Genomic DNA, 19163 nt, shown 5'->3' with positions numbered 1-19163 from the left:
TTCTCCCCTGAAGGAGGGGAGGGTAATGCAGAGTTGGCAACAAGCAGGACTGCTAGTGGAAGGAAGAGGGGCAAGGCCCCCTGTGGGGTGCAGACTTGCTGAGGGCAATGCCTAGAAAGCAGGGGTTTGCTTAGCTCAGTGATTCTCAACCCTGGCCACCCATTAGAATTACCTGGAGGGGGTGGGTGTTTAAAAATACTCACACTTGGCACTTTACCCCAGAACAATGCATCTTTGGGAGTGAGGCCTAGACACTGCTGTTTTTAAAAGCCCATCAGGAGATTCTAATACACAGCTGGTGTTGAGGACCACTAGCTGGAGCTGGGCTCTGAGAACTGGGATCTTGAGTGGCTTATGTGAAGGGGATTCTAGAGAAGTGTGTTTGCTCTTTTCAACCCATGGTTGTTCACAGTTCAATTCAACACCAATAGGTATCCCCAATTTGGGCACAGTGAATAAGGAAACTTTATTCAGTACAAAACAGCTCTACTGTGATGCAACACAGCTGTGAAACAGCGTGGCTGTGAGGCAGCCCTGGGGCCAGACCCCTCTGCAGCTAGACAGCTTGGTCCGAGCCGGTCTGCTTTGTGCTGCACTGGGCCATTCCAGCCTGCAAGACACTGCTGGTGTTTCAGCTCGGCCAGAGAAAGTGGGCTCCCAGAGCCCAGGGGAGCTGACTTACACAGACAGAAGTCCCCACTCCAGCTCCCTGATTGGTCCGCCCTCATGCAGTTGAAGACTCCAAATGCTTACAGTTTGATAGGTCCAAAAGTCACTGTCCTGATTAGTCAGAACAGAGCTGCTCTGGTTGGTCGGAGCTGCGCAGCTTAGAGTGGATGGGGAAAGCCTCGGTCCTATCGGTTGAGTAGGGTCCCAGGAACTCCTTTATAAGGGCTGGCTCAGATGGCAGAGACGGTGCAGGCAGGCAGTTCAGTGCAGGCTTCTCCCTGAAGCGCAGTTTGAGTGAGAGGTCCTCCTATAGAAGTGACTGCTAGGCTCTGCTTTTCAAAATTTGAGTCCAGTTAGCCACCAAGAGCCCTTCTTAGTAGGTATCTTCTTTCTCAGGGTTCACACTATGAACTGAGCTGTGAAGGATTTGAGATTAAAGTGAAGGGGACAGGAAGTTAAGGGACCAGAAGAGAGAGGTGACATTACTGCTTTGGCTGCTAAGGATCTGGAAAAATTTTGTTCCTCTGTTGCTAGGGTTTGGAGGTGAGAGAAGAGGCCAGAGGAGAAATAAAAGCTTTGCTACCTCAGTCTCTCCTCACACCGAGAATCATCAAACCTGAATACCAGGAGCTGGAAGGTGGGCAAGAAGCACTAAGTTATTCTCTTTGCTTCTGAACTTTTTCTTAACATTTTCCTCAATCACTATTACCATGGGCCTCCTTTTCATGAACCTTCATGCCGAGTGAAAAGAAGAAAAGGCTGACTCACTGATACTCCAAGAGCACCACTACCTTGGGGCCTTTGCACTTGCTGTTACCACCTACCTGCTACATTCTCCCCTCAGAAGCCTGAATCCATGAATCCTTAATTCCTTCGGGTGTCTGCTCAAATGTTGTTAGCACAACTTTCTGCGACTACCCATAAGAAGAGCAACTTCTCCCTCCCTCCCACTCCCTAGTCATTTGTCATGCTTTATTTGTGTCATAGCGTTTACTACAACGCAGTGTATTTTTATATGTTTCTACTGTCACTTCATCTCCTACAGAATAAAACACTATGAAGGAGGGACTTTGTCAACATTTTTTTCATTGTTATATCTCCAAGACTTAGAATTGTGACTGAAACGTAAGCAGGCACATATCTGAGGAATGCTTGCTAAGTAAATGAAAACCACTTACATATATGTATTGGTGTGTGGCTGTATGTGTGATTATATTCCTATTTCTTTGGGCTAAGTATGACTTTATTTTTAAACTCTGTGTTTGCCTGGGCATATGTGTTCTTGAACATATGAAGGACTCTCTGGGCCTGCGCACAATGTGCTCCTGAATATGAGCTTGTATGTTTTTCTGCCTGTGTTTCTGCAGCCTCCAGTTTTATGTGGATGTCTGGACCATTCGTCCTTAGAAGAAAGTGTGGCCACCTCAATCCAGCAGAGGGAACCAGAGAGCCACGTGCGGCCTCACAGGGGCTAAAATGGAGAAATCTTGGCGGGTTGTGTTAGGGACCCAGGAGACCGAGAATTTGCGAGGAAGCCTCTCTAAACGAACACAGTACTGCAAAGTTGTGCAATTCCTGTTATTTCTCCTGAACTCATACCCCAGGACTCAAACATCCTGGCATCCCCAGCGACCCTGTGAACAGAAGCATCTGGTTAGCGCTTGGGAGAGGAGCTGGTTGCCAGGCTGGGCTCCCAAGGAGGAGACCCCCACTGAATGCCCTTCCTTCCCAGGACCTGGATCTCTCAGCCCCAGAGGATCTCAAACTCCTTCCCGATCAGAGCTCCTCCCGTGACTGCCCTCTCCTTGTCCCTTCAGAGCGTGGAGTTGGCTACTTTCTCCTTCTGGATGGGTAAATGCCCTGGACGGAGGGAGGAGACAACTGCACCTTCCCCCGCGAGGCCAGCGCAGGACTCCAGCCCCTCGCCGGCTCCGCCGAGCGCAGGGGGAGGCGCCCGGGCGGGGGCTCCAGGCGGATCCGGGAGGCAGATGCTGCAGCTCCGGGGAGGGAATGGACCATCCCCAATCATTCACCAGTAAATTGAAAATTCCCAGTTTGGGAAACCTAGGGGGTCGATTCTGGGCGTGGGATTAACAAGGAAAACATAACACAAGGAAAGGGTTTTGTGCTTTTTGATTCCATGAACCACGGCCTGCCCACCCCCTCCTCTCCCACACACACTTACACCCCCCAAACACACAGACACACTCACACCTCTTCCTTCCCCACATCGCGGTCCTCCGCTGGCTAGAGGCTTGTCCTCAGCCGTGGCCCGCCTCCCTCATCCAGCGCCTAGTTCAGCAGCCGGGGCAGGACTGGGGACGTGAACGGGAGGGAGGCACGGCGGGCACGGCGCCAGCCGCCCCGTCCCGCGCCCGGATCGCCACGCTCGGTACTCCCTCCGCCTTTGCCCTCGATCCCGTCTTCTCTTCGCTCTCTTTGCATCTACGTTCCGCCGGGGGTGGGAGTGCGCGCGCGCGTGGGGCGGGAGGAGGGGGGCTGTGGAGGAAGAGTAGACGTCAGGGGGAGGGGGCAGAGAGGGAAGGGGAGACGGCTCGGAAGGGAGAGCGGAGATGAAAGAGCCGGAGAGATAGAGCTCGAGACGAGGAATCCTAAAAGGGGCGCGGGAGGAGGCGGACGGGGCGAGCGCGCGGAGCACCGCCTGGGCGGAGGGAGGGAGCGCAGGGAAGGGAAGTGAGTTTGTGCGCGCGAGTGCGCGCGGGGGCGCGGGGCGCGGGGCGCGCGGCGCGGGCGCGGGCGCGGCGGGGGCGGCTCCTCCCCCAGCCGCTCCGCGCTCCCTCGCCAACTCCGGCCCAGCCGCGGGCGGGCGCACGGCGGGCGGGCAGCATGCTGAGCCTCCTCGTCTGGATCCTCACTCTCTCCGACACTTTCTCCCAAGGTAAGGGCTCCGGCCCGCCCGGGCTCGGCTCGCACCCCGGAGCCGGGGACCGCGCCCCCCGGGGAGGGATGGGGGGCGGCCCGCGGCGGGTCCCGGGGTCCCGACGCCATGAGGCGAGGCTGGGTCCCCGCGCGGAACCCCGGCGGCGCGGGCGCGGAGTGGCCGCGGCTGCGGAGAAGGAGTTTTCCGTTGATTTGACCAAGTTGCTTCCTCTGGCTGCGCGGGAGAACGGGGGGGAAAGGAGACCCGAACGTCCAAAGTCTCCTCCCGAGCCTCCAGCAGCCCTGGCGACCCCTCCGCCCTCCCGGCGCGCGGGTCCTGCCCGAGGGCCAGCCTGGAAAGAGGGTGGGGTTTCAGATTTGGGGGCGCGGTGGGAGGTGCGCGGAAAGCTGGGGACCCAGGCTCGGGAGGGTGCTGCTAAGGGAGCCCCCCTGCTCCAGCCTGGCCCCTCGGGGCCCGGGTGGGAGCCCTGGCTCCTGCCTGCCTGGGGCTGCCCGCCCCGGAGGGAGGGAGGGAGGGAGGGAGGGAGGCTCGGATGGGGGGTGGAGTCCCAAAGCAGTTTCAGGCAGGCTTCATAGGGAAGGGGGCATTTTGGAGGGGTCGGTGAACACCCCACTTTGGGCCAGGAAAGTGCTGATGCTGTGAGCTTATTTGGAACTGTCAGGGGAGAGGCTGGGAGATGAGGGAGAGGCTGAAACAAATGAGGTTCGTGAATCCTCGTGGGGGGGCGCGCAGCGAAGGGGAAATAAAGAGCCCAGACCCCAGGCAGGACTGGGCAGTCTGTGGGAGGGATTCTTGCCTTGTCTGTGGGCCTGACTCTAAGGAAGATTTAATACTGCCGAGCTGGCCCCCCACCCCCCCAAAAAAGGGAGCTGACAGAAATTGATACACAAGCACCAAAAAATAGTCACAGACACTCACCTCCTGAGGTAGACATACTCACAAGCGTCCCCCCCGCACTGCGAGAGACCTATACACAAAGACACTGACACATCTGAAGAAGACAGAGTCCTCTCCATGTTGGCACATGTTTGCACACACATGCACCCGGACACACCAGAACTCGTGGACACAGTACATGTATGCAGGGACACGACACACACACTCACACCGAAAACCTTCTATAGACACCAGCCGTCCAGCAAACAAAGAACCTGGCGCAGACATCCACACAGTCAGACACCTATGGAGATGTATAGACTGCAAAATGGAGGGGGGTCGTCTCTTTTGGAAGTGGGGGAATCTGAGAGGAGGGAAGTCAGCTTGGATAGAACACTCTCAGTTGTCTTGCCCTGCTCTGTTCCCTTCCCAGGTTTGTGGGTGTGTGTTTAGAGGTGGAGTGTTGTCCTGGACCCCTTCTCTCCTTGTGGGGCCCCTCCCAAGCTCCAAAGGCTGAGTTGATGGGGGTAGATCTTGATCAATCTTTCCCCATAAGGCACCCAGCCCCCCCACCCCCATTCCCCACCCCCACACACTTGAGAGATGGGAAAGGCACTCATTTGTGGTGTGAGCTGAGTAGGAATTGGTGCTGGGGGTGAAAGGAGGCCTGGTCCTGGGGTTGGCTGGGCCAGGCCAGCCACTTGGCAGAAAGTTGGGAAGATGACTTAAGTTCTGATTTTGTTTAACCAGTCTGCTAGGGAGGGAGAAAAGGGGGGTGGGCAGCTGGGTCGGTGTTGGTATGTGTTGGGGGCAAGCTTATGTCTGCTCCTTTCTCTGCAGCCCTTACATGTCAGCAACATGGATACAAATGAGCTTCAAGAAACAAAAGCTGCAGTTAGGAAACAGGAGAGACATGTGGATTGAATCGGAGAGGAAAATGGCCAGAAAGAGAGAAGTGTGTTGTGTGCCTTTCTCCCTTTGGAAAGGGGGAGAGGTTAGGGGTTAGCTGGGCTCCCATGTCCCTGTCTCCAACAGGGGTGAAAGCAAGACCCGATGAAAGTGTGCAAAAGTATTGAAGGGGGGATGGAGGACCAGTGAATGCCAAAGAAAAGACAGGGAGAAAATAGACCAGAGGGGAGAGGAAATCACTACTGAGTGTTCTGGGAAGCTGAGCAAGGACTGGGTGGAGGAGGCAGGGACAGAAAGAGTGGAGATCTGGGGACATGGTGTGGCAGGGAGGCTGTAGGACCTCCTCTCATTAGCCTCATCTTTAGAAAGTAGGTATTCTAGGTCAGGGACTGGGGCAGTGCAGAGGAAACAGGGATTGCAAGGGAACGGAGGGATGGGGGTGGGAAATGGGGAGAAGCTGGCAGGAGAAAGCAGTTGAACTGAGGGGAGCAGAGAGGAGAGGGAAGGGGAGATTCAGCTTAGTCAGAGAAATAAAAATCACATTTTAAAGAATGTCAGTGGGCTTCATCAATCTTCATTTTTCACTAAATAATTTTCTGTATCTTATCTAAATGAAAACCATTATCCTTACCCCCATTTCCATCATGCGTCAGCTCCTCAGACTGATTGTGCCGAAAATTGAAATATTTAATCATTTTCTGGGAGATTTTCTCGCTCCCAGTCTTGAAGAGAAGTTGAAAAAGAAAGATTATAGCTAATCAGAGCAATGTGGGCTGACAGGCTGGCTCGAGATGGGAGCTGCCTCCAGCAGGGGCTGGAGGGGGGGGCCCTGGAGGAAAATCTGTCCCTTCAGCTCCCAGAGGTCCCCTGGGTATCCCTGCCACCAGCTGGGAGGGGGGTGAGTAGTAAAGGCAAGAGGCCTGAGGCCCTCCCAAATTCCCAGTATTCAACTCCCTGAACACAGCTACACCCTGGCAGAGAACATGAGTCTGGAAAGGAGTAGTTGGAAATTGAATGCCCCCTCCTCACGCTACACACAGACACACACACTTCAGATGTCCCACTTCTGCCTACTTAGACAGGAGCAGGCCTTGAAGATGAAGAAGAGGCAGGGAGACCACGCAGAAATCAGGATATCAGGCTCCCCTTCTTGCCTTTGATTGGCCTCCACCTGATCCGCAGCCTTGGATCAGGAGGACATGGAGGCCTCTAGGCCTTCCCCCCTTCTGCTGGTCACTATAGCTGCCTGGTTGGTTGTCTTGCTCTGCCTTGGTTCTCTGGTGGTATGGGGGCCAGGAAGGCTGTCCTGTGGGTCCTAGCACTCACCCCCTTGACGTGAGAACTGAGTGCTCTGGTGGAAGCTCTTCTAGGCCCTCTTTATATCCTTGGAGACCAAGTCTTAATTTCTTTATTGTCCTTTCAATTTCTGACACAGTGCTATGCACATGGTAAGTGCTCCCTCAAGTATCTGATCAATTGATTTGATGAGAGTGCTACAGTGTTAGGAGGCAATATTAAATGGTAATTGAATCACAGCTCCCTGGTTAAACCCCACCTTGGCCACTTGGTAGTTTTGTCAGCTTAAACAAGTTATGTGCCTTCTTTGTGCCTCAGTCTGCTCATCTGTGAAGTGAAGATAGAAATAACACTTCATAGGGTTTTTGATGGTAACTAAATATGTTAATCCATGTAAAGTGCATGGAACAGTGTCTGGCACAGAGAGGAAGTGCTCAGTAATGCTTCTGCTTTAACTGTGGCTCAACATAGATGGAAACGCAGTTGTCTGTGCCTCCTTTCTAGATCTTTTTTTATGCTTCTTTTTTGTTTTCTTGCTCCAGCTGCCCAGATTCCTGATCCTGGGCTTCAGCACCTCTTCTTGTGTCTCTCATGGAGAGAACTGGGCTGCGGCAGGCAGACACAGAGGGAAAACTGACCAGCCTCTCCCTGGTCGGAGAACTCAGTAAAGGTCTGGGGAAGAGAGCAAAAGTGGAAGAGGCTGGCATTTTAGTGAGGAGGAACCAAGGCTTTTGTGAGAAATAAGGAGGGACACTAGCCCCAGGTGGCAGCATTTCAGAGTCTGGAAATAACACGGATCATTTATTGAGTCCTGTGCTAACTACTTTATATGCATTATCTAATTTAATCTATACAACGACCCCCTGAGAGCAGCTCTATAATGATCTTCATTTCATGGATGAGAAATTGGGGTTTAGACAGGTTAAGTATCTTGCTGGCAGTTGTGAGAACCAGCTGACCTCAAAGCCTGCACCCTTCCCCTTTGCCAGAGGTCCCACGTGCCAGCAGTAATGGATGTTGGGCTAGGACAGCGTTTTTCCTGGTCCAGAATCCTACAGAGGTGAAGCGCTGAGTGGGGACCTGGGGGCAGTCCCAGGACAGTCAGCTTCCAAAGCAGCCTAGTCCCTGGCAGACATGGAGGCTGGGTGCTGGGTGGCCTGTTCCAGTCGGCTATGGGAGGCCCTGCTTTGGCCTAGGGTGGTGAAAAGCGATTATAGGAAGTGAGCACCATACCAAAGCATCAAAATGCCTTTTTATTGAATTCCTACTGTGTGCTTTTCACATTCCTTATTCTTTATTATTTTTAAGGACCTTGTGGTGTTAATGTTATTCTCATTTTATAGATGAGGAAACCAAAGCTGAGTTTAATTAACCTGCTCAAGGCCATACCTAGGGTGTTAGAGCCCAGATTTAAGCTCTTTGTCTCACTACAAAACCCATCCTCTGCCAGGCAACCTCCACTACAGAGCACAGCTCATGCAATGCCTCCCACGAACAGAGGCGGCTCTGCTGGGGAGAGGCCTTCCTTCTCCTTGACCCTCAGTGGCAGACAGCTCCCCCTGGCTCTCTCTCAGCCTTCTTTCCCAAGACACAGCCAGGACACCCAGCCTGCAGCCATCTTTGTGCCTTGGATTGATAACTATGTGTTTATACAGTGGGAGTGGAGAATGGTACATATTGCCCCTTGTCTTTCAGGAGAGGGAGGTTTGTAATAACTCAGCCTCCTTTCTAGTCTTTTAACTTTCTAAAGTGCTTTCCAATTTTAGCAACTTTTCCACATGTACCATCTCATTTAATAGGCTATCCCATGATGTAGGCAGAGTAGTTATTATTTCTCCACTTAATAGATGAGAAAACAGACCTAAAGAGCTTAAATGACTTACTAAGAGGTGGAAGCTGGACTGAAGGGAGGGGCTAGGGGGCAAATTCCTTAACTACTCCAATATCAATATCTGGGGGCTCTTTCCAGCTGAGGGTGGGGAAATTCCTCTCCATGGCTCTAGAGCAGAGAAAGCTGTTCCCTTCCAGACCTACCTGCTCCTGCCTGGTCCTTTCCTAGGGCCCCCAAGCTATTTTACTGGGCAGTCTCCTGGAGGACGCTTTGACCTGGAAAGGGCTAGAATTGTGTGGGTGGGTGGTCGGCAGTGATCCTGAAATGTGAAGCCAGAGGAGACAGTCTCGGGAATCAGGAAAGAGAGTGGGCTCATTTCAAGTGAGGGAGAAAGTCATTCAAGTTTGTGGAGGGAGTGCTTTGTGTTTTGCATGTGTTGGTAGCTAATTTAATACTGATGATAATCTGTTAAAGGTAGGCCTTATCTCCATTTTATAGGTGAGCAAAGAGAGACACAAAGAAGTTAAATCCAAAATGATGCAGCTAGTAAGTGACAGCCAGGACTAGAACCCAAGCAGGGAAGTTGTAGTGGAGCAAAGGGAATGGTTCCCAGAAGGAAGCCCCTGAAGACTGGCATGTCCATGTCTTCTCCGTCACTCTTGCATGCACGTCTGCAGACGTAGGTAGCCTCTGTGTCCAGTGTGTGTGCACATGCAGAGATTCACACATGCCCTCACATGCATTTGCACACGTAGCCCTCTCTCACCCCATACATCTATGGACAAATACCTCAATCTTGATCCCAGTCCTTCCATTCCCTAGAGCACTGGTGTGCACACATTTCTGTGTACCATTTTACTTCTAGTTATGGCAGCCATCATGACTTTTTGAAGGCACTGCTTTTTGTTTCGTCTTGCATGTTCTGTATCCCCTCTGATAGATGCACACAGTACAAGGTTAAGAAAGTCAGACCTGCCCGGGCAGGCATGGCTCAGCAGTTGAGCTTCGGCCCAGGATCCAGAAGATCTCGGTTCAATTCCCCGCCAGGGCACATGCCCCAGTTGTGGGCTCGATCCCCAGTCAGGGGCCTGCAGGAGGCAGCCAATCAATGACTCTCTCATCATTGATGTTTCTGTCTCTCTCTCCCTCTCCCTTCCTCTCTCTGAAATCAATAAAGATACATTAAAAAAGAAAAGAAAAAGAAAGACCCCTTGGCTCCCCATTTTCTGACTCTCATCTCTTTCCATCCTGCAGCCCAGTTCTTACACCTTCCTTCCCCTGATTCACAGACAGTATGAACCAGATTAAGTTCTAGGATTAAAGCTGCTCTAGTTCCCAGACATTGCTGATGATCACATATTTTTTTTCTTTTTCCATCTCTCTCCTTTCATCAGCTCTCCCCAAGCTCCCAGCTTCTCCCTCCTTCCATAGTGTCCCTCTCTCCAGCAACTTTTATTAACCTCCGTAGTCTGCAGAAGCTGAAGCCTCATCTCTCTCAGCCCTCCTAGAGCCCATTTAACAAAATTGGGATTGTATTGAAGTAAATGAACCTTGCAACCAGCCAACCTCCTCAGGATTAAGGGTCTTAAATCCAGGTATGGAAATCTCTAGCAATCCCTGGCAAATTCTGTTAGTTTCCCAGGAGGTAATGCTGTGGCCTTGCTCCTCTGGTGGCCTGGCTCTGGGAAGGTGATGGGCGAATCTCCCAGAAGGCCATGGGCCGGGGTTTTGAAGCCGTGAGGGGGCAGCAGGAGCCCAGGCCTCTGGTGCTATGTGACCACAAGGCTGTGCTACCTCAGGCCAGCTTAGGAATCCTAGATTCTTCTTCTGGACTGGGCCATTGGGTGCTTTTCTTTTCTGCCCCTGTTTCCTTCTGAAGCAACATGAAGATGTGCAGGGGAGTAAGGACTTGGTTACTCCATTCAGCAGAAATGTGTTTGTGCTTATGTGCGAGGCGTTGGTGTTGCGACACGGATAGAATATGTCCCTGCGCTGAAGGGTCTCACTTCCTCGTTTAGGTTCAAATTACTGACTTTAGTTTCCTCTTCCATAAAATGGGGAGAATTATTATTATTTTTTCAAATCAGCATGTGTATATTACGATGTGTGAAACGTATCAGTAGGCTTTATGGGGAATTTTTAAAAAAATGACATCATATTGTCCCTTCTGCCCAAAAGGCTAAGCTGGTTGGTGCCCGGATAGCAGTGTGCAGGACCAGAGCTGGAGGGTTCAGGAGAGGGGGTTCGCTGTGGACCGAGGAGACCAGGAAAGGCTCTGGAGGCAGAGAATCAGGATGGACAGGATGTGGGTGTGACAGGAAGATGGGGCCTGTACCAGGCTGCTGAACTGCTGTGCGTCGCACGGCTGCCCAGTGTGCAGAGGACGCCGAGGCTGGGCAGCTGAGGATTTGGGTTGGGTAGAAGCAAATGAGGTGATCCAGAGCAGCAGACTGGGGCCAGACCTGCGAAGGCCTTGAAAGACCACTCCAGAGACTTTCCGATAAGAAGAGAGTTGGGTTTATGTTTTTTAAGCAAAGAATGTGTTAAAAACTGGTGAGATTCCCTAACTCATTTCTCATCAACCCTCCCCCTCTTCTTAAACTCCTCATCTGCTGGTGCTGCTGTAGAGATATTCAACCCCTTCAATTAAAAAAAAAGAAAAAAAGTGAAGTAGACAGACAATCAGGGTGTGAGCAGAAAAGCTCAGAGAAATATCAGTTCCCCCTTGGGAAGCCTTAGATCTCTGACCTGAATTGGGGATGCTCTGGAATGAAGGGAAAATCTTTTGTCTGAGAATCCTCAGGTGTAGATAAAGATGCCCAGAGGCAGAGTTCAGTGGAGATAACCAAGAGGAGAGCCCTGCCGCCTGGTAGATACCTGAGGTCTTTGTCATTTGTTCCCTGGAGACTAGGCTAGGTCTGCACTGAGCAGAGTCTGTGCATGGTCTCAGAGGCCCAGTCCCTGCAGGGTCAGGCCTGGGCTGCTTCCTCTGGTCAGTGGCCACTGATGTATGTTCTTTTGGGGAGCTGAGACTAGAGACTTTTAAACCTCTGCAAGGAAGTGAGCTCTGGCTTTTCAAATGGAAACCTTGGAAGAGGGCTTCCATCAGGGGGGTAAAAGCCTGTGTTCAGCTAAGAATTTTTTTTTAATGGCTGGGCCTGGCACTCACCTAGGCACCAGGATAGAAAGGTAAGTGAAATTTAGCCCCTTTCCTTGAGGCCCTCTCAGTGGGTGTGGGAGATGGATGTATAAACACATGTTGGCAATGCTGTAAGATAAAGGCTGGAGACAGATCCGTGAAAAAGGCTGAAGTCTAACTGTCTGAGAGGGAGAGAGAGGGGAGAGGAGCCGAGGAGGGAGCCTGGAAGGAGGAGGGGACCTCCACAGATGCGAGGCTCAAGGGCTAAGGCTGGAGCCTCTGGACAATCCCTGATTGTGCCCCCTGCTCTGGATGGAAGGAGCAGAGGAATCTGAAGAAGGGGTTCCTCCCAGGGACTATGATTTCCAGGAACAAAGGCAGTTTATATAAAGCATACTTTCCCAAATCTCCCAACTCCTGTGTCCAATTGTTCCCGTCATCCCCCCCCCCCCCAGTCCCACTCAGTTGAGCGAATTTCTAAATTAACTTTGTCCTTGTAATCAGTTTAGCTGAGTTTCTTTCCTCTCCTTCCTGAAGTTTCCCCGAATCAGCCTCGGGGCCCTACTTGCTCCATTACCCAGTATTGTTAAGCCATGAGGTGCTTTTAACTGCTTCTTTCCGTTATTTTCCAACTGGGAGATTATTAAAAGGCAAAGGACTGAGATGGGTAGATGGGGGCAGAGAAAGAGAGAGACAGTGAGAGGGGAGAAGGGCATATTCGAAGGAGCAGAAAGCCAGGGAAAAGCAGGCTGGCGGGTGAAGCCCTGAGCGAGGTGGAGTTTTCTAATCTTGGTTCCCTAGTCATCTAGAAGGACTCTCCTGGACAGCAGGACTCCTGGGTTTTAACCCCAGACCCTGAGCATTGATTTGCTGCTCTATGCCTCACGCCCAGCCTCCTTGGAAATCGACCAGCTTGACCTCACTGTGGGATGGGGCAGGGGGACACCCCTCTTTGCCCACCTCTCACACGCACATACTACTTGGGGCTGCCACTGCCAGGACTGTCAACTCTTCAGCATCTACCTCCAAGTCAGCTACTGTGTGGGTGATGTTTGATCCTGGACGGAAGTACCTGTCACTGATACACACATCTGGGAAGTCTCCCCTCACCAGGCAGTGCCCAGTGAGAATCTAAACTCATTTCATTTTAATGTCCGTTTGAGCCAAATATAGTTAGAAAGGAAAATCTGGCTTTGGAAGGAAGGGAGGGAGGGGGAGAGAGAGAGAGAGAGAGAGAAAGAGAGAGAAAGAAAGAGAAAGAATGAGAGAGAAAGAATTGACTGCATTGATAAGCAAGGTGAAGTGGCTTCTGGATTATTTGTGCCACTGCTCTCCTCCATTTACTCAGAAAGTTGAGAGGGGAGCCTGTAGAGCCTGTACCTAAGGGGTTCAGTTTGTGCACATTGCCTTTCGTTTTTATACCAGGGTCAAGTCTGGCCTCTTTCAACACAACCTGGAATTGGGTAACCCCTCCAGTGCAGTGGGACCTCCTTGCCAGAGGGCCTGTGGGTAAACCAGCCTCTTTTTCAGTGGGGCTGCCACCTCTGCGGTCATAACCAAGTCACTTAACCGGAGCCTCATTTTCTCATCTATAAAATGGAGGCAATAATACCTATCCCAGAGAGTTGCTGTGAGGCCTGAATGAAGGAATCTGTATTAAGAAGCCGTATCTGTAACAATAGATATTCAGTAAATCATAGTTATTGATGTTGTGTGGTGCCTGCTTCTTACAGCCCACAGTCTAGGCAGACCTGAGGATAGGGTGAGTGAAGAACAAATAATAGTCCAAATACAGGCAAGCCTCTGTTGACTGTGCCAAGGGAGGTGACCCGTGATGTGTTATCCCTGAATGGAAGGTCTCTGGCGCGCAGTGCCATGGGAGCCGGGACACAGCAGCACAGCGTCGTGGAAAGCACCTTTGTGGAGAACCAGGTCTGAGTCCTGGCTCTGAAGGTTGACCTTTTACCTTCGTAAGCCTTAGTTTCCTCATGTGTGAAGTGGAGCGACAGCAGCCACTTACCTATACCTTAAGTCCTGGAAAAGCAGCCCTAGGATGTGCACAGTAAACATGACCATCCTTTTAGCCCCGTCTCTCCAGAAGGTTTCAACCCACAGTGTTGGAACAATGAGTCTCAAACTTCAGCCTGCTTATGAGACACCTGGGGATCTTGTTAAAGTGCATGTTCGGAATCAGAAGGTCAGATGGAATTTCTGCATTGGCACCAAACTCCCAGATGCTGCTGAGGCGGCTGGTCCCAGAACCACGCTGTGAAGTGTTAGAGGATGCTTTCCTCTAGGGAAATACATCTTCAACATTTTAATGGGAGGTGAGAAAAGATGGGATTCATTTAAATGAATTCACTTTTCAGCAGCTTTGTTGTATAACAGAGCTCAGGTGGGTCACCGCTTCAGTAGCATCTGCATGTTTGTGGGACAGGAGGAGGTACAGTGCTTGCCAGCGTGCCCACCTCTGACCCCAAGGTTGACCTGCCCTGCCTCCTCCCAGCCACCTCACAAACTCTCAGCCTCCCCCAACCCACCGCACTATGTGTACATTTACGCCAATAGCTGGCACCTGCATAGTTGAACAGTAAGCAGCCAGTATGTTGGTGGAAACTCCTCCGTGCCTGAGCGAGGTGCTCATTTGTACTCAATTGTGGTTTTTTTCCCTCTTATGAAAAATGTCCTCATAATCCAGCTCTCAATTTGGTGTAGATCTGAGGGGAAGACTTTTCACAGAGCTGCTAGCCAGAGCTTTGGCTTGAAACTTGGGTCATGAGCAAATCATATGATCTGGGAAGGAAGGTGGTTCATAGGCTTAACCAGGAGCATGATTTGGGGGGTACAGTGGAGAACCACCCCTGGACAGGCCATCTCTCACACTCACATGAAGTTAATGGTTGCTCAGCCAATGTGATGAGCCAACTCACTCTTTCCCTCCCTTCTCTGTCTGTGTGCAGAGCTCCAGGTTGTAGAGAAGATTCACAGGCCAGGAAAAAGATTTGGGAAGGAAGGTGGTTCAGAGTTCTGATTTAGTAGGGGAAGAAGCTTGGTCCTTATATCGAGGGAATCCTGTCCACTGGGGGAAACAGGAACGCCCATTGATTTTCCTTTGTCTTCGCCTGTCCCCCAGAAAACAGACACATACTTGGTGATCCGCAAGTGCACATGGGGCCTTACGCAGACTGCACGCTTGAATCCTGAAAGATTTTAGAGTAAATGAAGACGTAGGGGGGATCAATCAGTTTAGGCTCCCCAGAACCTAGAACCTGGGGTCAGGAGTGAAAATGGGGAGATGATTCTTTAAGAATCCCAGCATCTTTGGACACTCAAAATACCTCCTGTAGGTAAGACTAAATTTGAATCAACCTTGACACATCAGTGCTTGTCCTTTTTCTGAAGAGAAAGGAATTTTATTAGCTCGCTGTGCTCACTCTTATATTCAATAATCCCTGGCAAGCAGGACGTTCTTTGTGTCTAACCCGACCCCCCTTCTCCTGCAGGAAAAACACTGTCTTTTTAGGGACTGTAACTGAATAAGTCTCTAGTATTCTCAATGTCTGGATAAATAACACTTCCCCCAATAGATTCATTTTCTCTCACTTGAAGGCAAAGTTCCTTATAATGGAGAAGCAAACCCAGAGAGTTCATAGGTGAGACTGCCTCTTGAGGCCCCAGGTAAGCTGGAGCAGGTTGTCTCCTCAGGCGGCAGATTTGTTTTCCGGCAGACCACAAAGGCTGTCCTCCCAGGGTCCCCAGTCAGGGCCAGAACAGTGTTCATGGGAAGCTGGCTGAGTCACCATGCCCTTACCTATCTAGTTTCCCCTTCTCGGCTGCTCAGAGCTGCTGGGGCCTGGAGGGCTCTGGTGACCTTCACATCTTCTCTAGCTAACAACCTGAGAGCCCCTCTTCTTCCCTTCCTTGCAACCAGGCTGAGAGAGGCCCTGGCATCTGTAGCTGAACCAGGTACCTATAGAAAAGTAGGGCATGAAAGGGAGATGGCAGAAGTAGGCCTACCCACAGTCAGGACCTAGTCTAGCTCCAGAGCAAGAATATTCTTTGCAGTCACACAGGAGTGCCCTCAGCCAGCCTCGCCTAGGTGGACTGGGTGGATCCCCAGTGACAAGTGTCTGGGCAGAGAACGAAGGGGAGGAGATATCTGAAATGGGATGTCTGCTTCTGGAGAACTCCTGACCTGGTGAAGGGCGGGGCTTCTTCCTGGGATGCTGGGTCACATGAGGTTAGTGCAGACTCTTAGTTCTGAACTTGAACTTTATGGAAGAGCCTTGGTTTCTTCTATGGAACAGCTAATTATAATAGGGGAGATAGGTTTTCCCATCTTCCTCAGGGTCTAAACACATACCAATTTCATCTAAATTGGGGAAGGGGGGGATTTTGAACTCTATTGTGCCTCTGCCCAGAAGATGGGAAGCTGGTGGGTCAGTTAAGGAAGGTTCTTTTGGGAAAGGTAAGAGGGAACAATAGAGCGGGGTGGGAAGGACTGTTAGGGCAGGACCCATTGAAATAGATGGTAGGAGAGGCCGCCCTATAGGAGCGCTTGGTGGAAGGAGGGTAGGGGCCAGAAAGAGGTCCGGCTGGCTAGGGCTGTGTGGGCTAGAGGTCCTGGTTGCTGAGAGCTTCAGTGTTGCCTTGTGAGGTGGTAGCCCCAGCAGCTTTCCCATCCCGCCGGCCTGGAGATGTACCCCCACATGCCCAGGCAGTCGTGCGCCTCAGAGGAGGAATGGTGTTAGAGCAGCTCCCGCTCCCTTGAGGACAGAGCGGAATGCAAGTCCTCCGAGAGGAGGAGCTGATGTGTCTGGAGGGAGAGGAACTTGGGCCTCCTGTCCTCCTGGAGGAGTCCGTGAGGCTGTTACAGCTTGGCTCCAGCGTGGAGCCTGCCTGTGGGGCAGCTTGCATTTTCAAGGGTAGCCATGGCCCGGGGTCCTGGCACAGTAGCCTGGCAGGGGACAGTCTGCAGCACTCAGGCTGTCATCCACCAGCAGAGCCACGTGTTCCCGGGCTCCTGGCCTCTCTCTGCCCCGCAGCTGGGTGCTCCCTAGGCCCTCTTCCTCCTGCTGTCTGTCTGTCACTTGCAGGAGTGAAATGTGCTCTGCTCCTCAAGCATTTGGTGCCTGATAATTTGTGGATTATAGCTAACTCTCGATAAAGATTCCCCTAATTGCTCGGCTCACCTCAGGTTCCGCCATCAAAGCAGAGCTGTGCGCCCCCCTCCCTTGCCCTCCTTTCTTTTTATTATCTCTTAATTAATCACTCTGGCTTTCACACTTAGCAGATAATTACAGTCTCCTGGATACAAAGCTCATTTTCATAACCTCCTGTTCCAAGCTGGCAGGAGGTGGGGAGAGGGGAGGAGGCAGGCAGGGGGGCTGCAGAGCGGGAAGAGAAATGCTGAAGGAAGGTGGGGGCAGCGGGCAAGGGGTGGGTGAGACCGAAGGAGGAGAAAGGGACATCTGGGCAGCAGCGAGGGGGACACGTGGTGTGGTAAGCAGCACCCCTAGTCTGCCCGGCAGGCCCAAGGAGGCTCCACAAGGGGGGAGGGAGGCCGGCAGTGTTCTCTCCAGAAGGCTGCCCCTGGTCCCCAGCACTGGCGCAGCCTGAGCTGCATCTCTGGATCCCTTGGCCTGTGGGGTGGGGTCAGCAGGAGACGGTCCAAAGTGAAGATCATTTAACCATGTGCTGGGTGGGACCTAAGGCAAGCTGGGGTGACAAGGAAAGGAAGGGCAGGGCCACCATCCAATTACGAATGACCCAGGGCTTGGCCTGGGAATTTTTCTGTTTTGAGCAGAGCAAGACACTCACTTTGGGCCTGAAACCCATGGAGATGACGAAGAAATGAGCTCTTAGTAATGTGATCAAAGGAAGAGGGAGAGACCTAACAGTTATCACAGCTTCATCAGTGGGCGCGACACCACGTTTTCACAAGATGCTCGTCACCTCCATTTTAGAGACGGGAAGAGGTGTGGCTAAAGGAGATGAGATAAAAACAGGGAGAGAGACTGTTCCCACTGGGCTCTCCCCATGGACCCGCCGGCTTCCGGTTCTGCCATCCCCGTAGGGCTTGGGGCTTTACTTGGGCTTCCAACCCAGAAAGGAGAGGGGACATGTGTCCAGGTGATGGATGTGAGAGGCTCAGGAGACACAAGAGTTCACCCAGAGAGCTAGATACAAGCTGGGTTAGAACTGAAGCTCTCGCGGACTCCTGCACCTGTCCCTCATTCCTGCTCATCATGTGTCCCTGTGGCCTGGGCTCCTGCCCGCCCCACAGGAGGTGATGGGCAGTGGGGACCATTTACCTTTTCCCTTTCTAGGTTGAATTTTCTTTAATATCCTAACCCAATGTGCTCGGTCTTTAGAATGAAATAAGTTGGATCCTGCTACTTTTTTTGCCATTGACTAGCTGTACAACCTTGAAATTGTTGTAGTAACCTAAGTATTAGTTTCTTTGTTGGTAAATGAAAACCTTGAAAAGACTGCAGACAATATATGTAAAACAGAGTCCCTGATATTCGACGGGTTCTAAACGAATAGCCGGTATTACTACTGCAACTGTGGTTATTACCACACTATATGAAAGCACCTGGCCTAACCCAGTAGAAACCACATAAAACAAGTTAATTTTTTAGAAAGTTGATGATGGAGGGAGGGTGCTTTAGTTCAACTTCCTCAGTAAAGGAAGGCACAGAATGTCTACCCTGCACTCCTTCTGGGTATGCTGTTGAGCAAAGCCCTGACAGCCCAGGCCACTCTGCCCCAGTTTTTCTTTCTACAAATCAGTTGTCTGTTCCAGCCAGGGCTGCTTCGCGTGCAGTGGCAGCCAGCTCCAGGCGGGGTGGAGATTCCCATTACTGACCTCCAGGCCTCAGGCCTGCTGCCTGCAGCAGAGCCCATGTGCCAGAGGGTTAAATGTGTCATCTCACATGGCTGGCTTGCAGCTTCGGGGTTCTTGAGCATTACAACGGGAGCATCTGTATTCAGGAGGCAGTACAGAAAGAGCACTGTGGTGGGAGTCTAGCCCTGTTTGTGCCTGTAATAGAGTGACCTTATGCAGTGATTTGGGCCTGTTTTCTTGACATAAAATGAGAGGATTAGTTTTCCAACTCTTTGCCATCCTGTGGGAGTTCACAAAAGGGACTGGTTCTTCCTGAGGGAGGCCCTGATCTCTCTGATTTGGTTTGCGTGCCAAGGCTGGAGGTACTGATTTCAGAGGGCTAGAGCAGGGGTACCCCAAGATAAGCATCATTTGCTCAGGAACCAGGGTGGAAGTAAACGTTTTATACATTTTCAGATCTGGTCTGGACTTGGGGTAGGGGGAGCAGGAGTCCTACTGACACAGATAGTCCACTGTCTGGGGACCCATGTCCACTGCTCTAGGAGGTGGGGGATCCTGGACCAAGGGTGTGGGTGCATGGTGATGAGAGTCTTTCCCTGAAGAAACATGCTCTGGCTTTACCTTGAACTTTAGCTTTGGTCTATGAAAAGGTTTTGCAGAGTCCTGTGGGAACATAAACATTTGGCAGATT

At 51.6% G+C, this 19163-nt stretch overlaps 1 protein-coding gene across 2 annotated transcripts in view; it reads left to right on the top strand.

Annotated features, from left to right (window-relative positions):
* The first annotated feature begins 3439 nt into the window (after positions 1 to 3439).
* KIRREL1 (kirre like nephrin family adhesion molecule 1) overlaps positions 3440 to 19163 on the top strand; it is a 105759-nt gene continuing 90035 nt past the window's right edge. For both annotated transcript variants that reach the window (XM_087827946.1, XM_087827947.1), the window contains exon 1: positions 3440 to 3568. In XM_087827946.1, the coding sequence (XP_087684072.1) occupies positions 3517 to 3568 (52 nt within the window). In that variant the 5' untranslated portion in view covers positions 3440 to 3516. The remainder of the gene's footprint in view (positions 3569 to 19163) is intronic.

Source organism: Miniopterus natalensis, chromosome 19, assembly GCF_054644295.1.
Source record: "Miniopterus natalensis isolate mMinNat1 chromosome 19, mMinNat1.hap1, whole genome shotgun sequence".
In the NCBI taxonomy this organism is placed as follows: domain Eukaryota; kingdom Metazoa; phylum Chordata; class Mammalia; order Chiroptera; family Miniopteridae; genus Miniopterus; species Miniopterus natalensis.
This window is presented reverse-complemented; position numbering and strand designations above follow the sequence as displayed.